At 38.4% G+C, this 3752-nt stretch overlaps 1 protein-coding gene across 1 annotated transcript; it reads left to right on the plus strand.

Annotated features, from left to right (window-relative positions):
- Window positions 1-282: 282 nt before the first annotated feature.
- Window positions 283-3217, plus strand: LOC142857058 (uncharacterized). Its single transcript, XM_075984662.1, has 3 exons — window positions 283-326; window positions 2062-2981; window positions 3150-3217. The coding sequence occupies exons 1-3, from the start codon at window positions 283-285 to the stop codon at window positions 3215-3217; spliced, it is 1032 nt and encodes a 343-aa protein (XP_075840777.1).
- The last annotated feature ends 535 nt before the right edge of the window (window positions 3218-3752 follow it).

Raw genomic sequence — 3752 nt, forward strand, 5'->3', positions numbered from 1 at the left:
GTCCTGGAACTAGCTCTTGTAGACCAGGCTGGTCTTGAACTCCTCCTGCCTCTGCTTCCCAAGTGCTGGGATTAAAGGCATGCTCCACTCCACTGCTGCCTGGCATATCCTGGATTTTTTAAAGAGAAGTGATATGTGATTCCCCTCTGTATGCTGTGAACATGTTTCTATTACCATTGGTTAATAAAGAAGCTAATTTGCCCTATGTCAGGGCAGAATACAGCAAGGCAGGAAATCAAAGCAGAGATAGAGGAAGAAAGAAAGAATAGTTAAGCAAACGCCATGTATCTGCCAAAGGAAAAAGATGCCAGAACCTTACCAGTAAGGTACCAGCCTCGTGACAATTCCCAGATTAATAGAAATGGGTTAATTGAAGATATCATAGTTATTAATAAGAAGCCTGAGCTAATAGGCCAAAGAGTATGTAATTAATATTTAGCCTCACAATAGTTGTTTTATAAGTGGTGGTGGGAGCTAGTGCGCAGGACCTAGTGGGTAGAGAGAACCAGTTGAGCAGGACCAGTGGAATGGAGAGAATTTGTAGCTACAGAGAAGCAATATTGTAAGCAAGCACAGTTTTAAGTGTATTGATAACCAAATTAGCACCAAACCATCTACCTCAATGTTTAGTTAATTTGTGTTTGCAAGGCATTCCTTTTATAAGAAGACAAGGAAACAATGCCTTAACAGATATCACCATTTGAATCATAGCGTCATGTGAGGTATGCCAGAGAACTTCCAATCTGTTTATTTTTCTAATACAAAGATACTGTGAAATATATACACCTTAAATAGGTGATAAATGTATGCTCAAAAATCTTCTAGGAAGCAAATAATCCAGAGTAGCTAACGTTACTTATATACATTTACTGACTAGGCTAAGTTTAGTGAGAATGACAGTGTCTGAGAGTCAAAAATGTTCTTCTGCAGAAACTTTAGTCACTATACACATAACTATGAGAAACAAAAAGTCAAACCATATGAATGTGATATGGAAACCTATCGGTTTCTTTACTAGGTGTATCATATGTCACAATGGAAATAAACCATGTGAGCATAGGGATATGGAAAGAAGCAACATCTCTCTGTCTCCCAGAACAATTAGAACATGTAGTAGTCCCCAATTTGAGTATACTTTTTCAATGTGATATAAGTTTACAGCAAATTCATGCTGCTGAAAATTCCTATGAGCACTAGGAATGTGGAAATTCTTCTGTTTGTCCTGGTTAACTTTGAAAATGTCGTATCACTCACACTATAGAAAAATTTATGAATGTGTTTTGAGTTTTTCCAGTTCTCTTGAAATATATGGGAAACCTTATGTAGAAAAATAATGCTATAAATATGAGTCTCTTATTTAGGGTGTTTATTGCTGTAAAGAGAAACTACGACCAGAGCAACTCTTTTTTTTTTTTTTTTTGGTTTTTTTTTTTTGAGACAGGGTTTCTCTGTGGCTTTGGAGCCTGTCCTGGAACTAGCTCTGTAGACCAGGCTGGTCTCGAACTCACAGAGATCCGCCTGCCTCTGCCTCCCAAGTGCTGGGATTAAAGGCGTGCGCCACCACCCCCCCCCCCAGCCAGAGCAACTCTTATAAGTGAGAATATTTAATTGTGGCTGCCTTAGAGCTTCAGAGATTTAGTCCATTATGAATATGGCTGGAAACATGGTGGCATGCAGGCATACATGGTACTGGGAAGGTGGAGGAAAGTTCACATATTCATCTGCAGGTAGCAGAAGCAGACTGTGTGACATCCTGAGCATAGTCTTCATCCACAGTGACACACTTCCTCCAACTAGGTCACAACTACTCCAACAAGAGCATATATTCTAATAGTGCCACTACCTATGGGCCAAGCATTCCAACACATAAGTCTATGGGGGGAGGCCTTACTATTCAGAATACCACAGTGTACTGTGTAAATAAAGAATCCTACCTTCACAGATAGCTTTAATGCAAAATGACCCATAATGAAGGGGAACATCATGGATATGAATGAAGTGAAAAACTTTAAGATCTAAATCTTCTTTATAATTAGATCAAATTGTAAAATGAATTTATAGGAGAAAAATTATTCATCAATGTAATAAATGTGGTAAAGCATTTAAATATCACATTTTTCTTTACAGGCATGAAAAACTTCACACTGGAGAGGAACTCTCTGGATTTATTCAGCATGATAAAGACTTCCCACGTAATAGTTATCTCCAAATGCAGAAAAGAACTCATGCTGGAGAGAAACTTTGTGAATGTACTCAATGTGGTAAAAGCTTTGCCAATCACAGTTATCTTCAAATACATAAAAGAAAACATACTGGTGAGAAAGCCTACAAATGTCATCAATGTGATAAAGCCTTTGTATATCCCAGTAGTCTTCAAAAGCATAAAAGAACACATACTGGAGAAAAACCCTACAAATGTAATCAATGTGATAAAACCTTTGCATATCATGAAAGTCTTCAAAACCATAAAAGAACGCATACTGGAGAGAAACCCTACAAATGTAATCAATGTAATAAAGCCTTTTCACTACAGGGTTGTATGAGAATCCATAAGAAAACACACAGTAAAGAGAAACCCTACAAGTGTGATCAATGTGATAAAGTCTTTGCATATCATAGTAGCCTTCAAGAGCATAAAAGAACACATAGTGGGGAGAGACCCTATAAATGTTATCAATGTGATAAAGCCTTTGCATATAATAAAAGTCTTCAAAACCATAAAAAAACACATATTGGAGAGAAACCCTACAAATGTAACCAATGTGATAAAGCCTTCTCACGACAAAGTCATTTCCAGATACATAAAAGAATACATAGTGGAGAGAAACCCTATAAATGTAATCAATGTGATAAGGTCTTTTCACAACAAGGTCATGTCAAAGTACATGAGAGAACACATAGCAGAGAGAAACCATACAAATGTAGTCAGTGTAGTAAAGCCTTTGCACATAGATCTCACCTTCAAAAGCATGAAAGAATTCATGACTAAGAAATACCATATGGATATATTTAATATGGTAAAACCTTTGTACATTTCTCTAGTCTTCTCCACCATGAAAGAGTTAGTACTGAAGAGAAACTTTGTGAATGTATTTGATATGGTGAGGCCTTTGCATATTTCTGTAGTCTTCAATATCAGGAAAGAATAAACACTGGCAAGAAGCTGTATGAGTGTAATCTATGTGATAAAGCCTTTGCACAGCACAGTAATCTCTGAAAACTTAGAAGAACACTTACTGAGAGAAGCCTTGCAGATGAAATCAATGTTGCAAAGCCTTTGCAAGTCACTCTATTCTTCAAATAGGTAAAATTATACATACTGGAAAGAAACTCTACTGACCTGACCAGCAGGCCACGTAATTCATGGGCCTCGAGTTCAGGATCACCTGGGTAGGAATGGGGGGAAAGAGAAAGAGAACCAAGCGCGTATAAAGAATGACAGAGTCAGTCTGAGATGCGTCTAGGTTCCGTTTATTGCAGGCAGGGGTTTATTCTTATAGAGTGGTTTTGATTGGGAGGGGTAGGGTTAGAGGGGAGCGGAAACTATCGTGCCCTAGGCCAGGAAGGAAGCAATATATCTCTAGAAACATCTACGTGGTTAGGCCGTGTCTTGGCACCTTGTGTCTTGGCACCTTGTGGTCAGATCATTCTGAGAACTGTATCACAGCTGTCTGCGCAGCAAGCTGTTTTGGCAGCAAGCTGTTTTTGCAGAGAGGATGAGGAAAATTGGCCAATACATTAGGTCGGGGGGG

The sequence above is a fragment of the Microtus pennsylvanicus genome, chromosome 9 (genome assembly GCF_037038515.1).
Source record: "Microtus pennsylvanicus isolate mMicPen1 chromosome 9, mMicPen1.hap1, whole genome shotgun sequence".
Lineage (NCBI taxonomy): Eukaryota > Metazoa > Chordata > Mammalia > Rodentia > Cricetidae > Microtus > Microtus pennsylvanicus.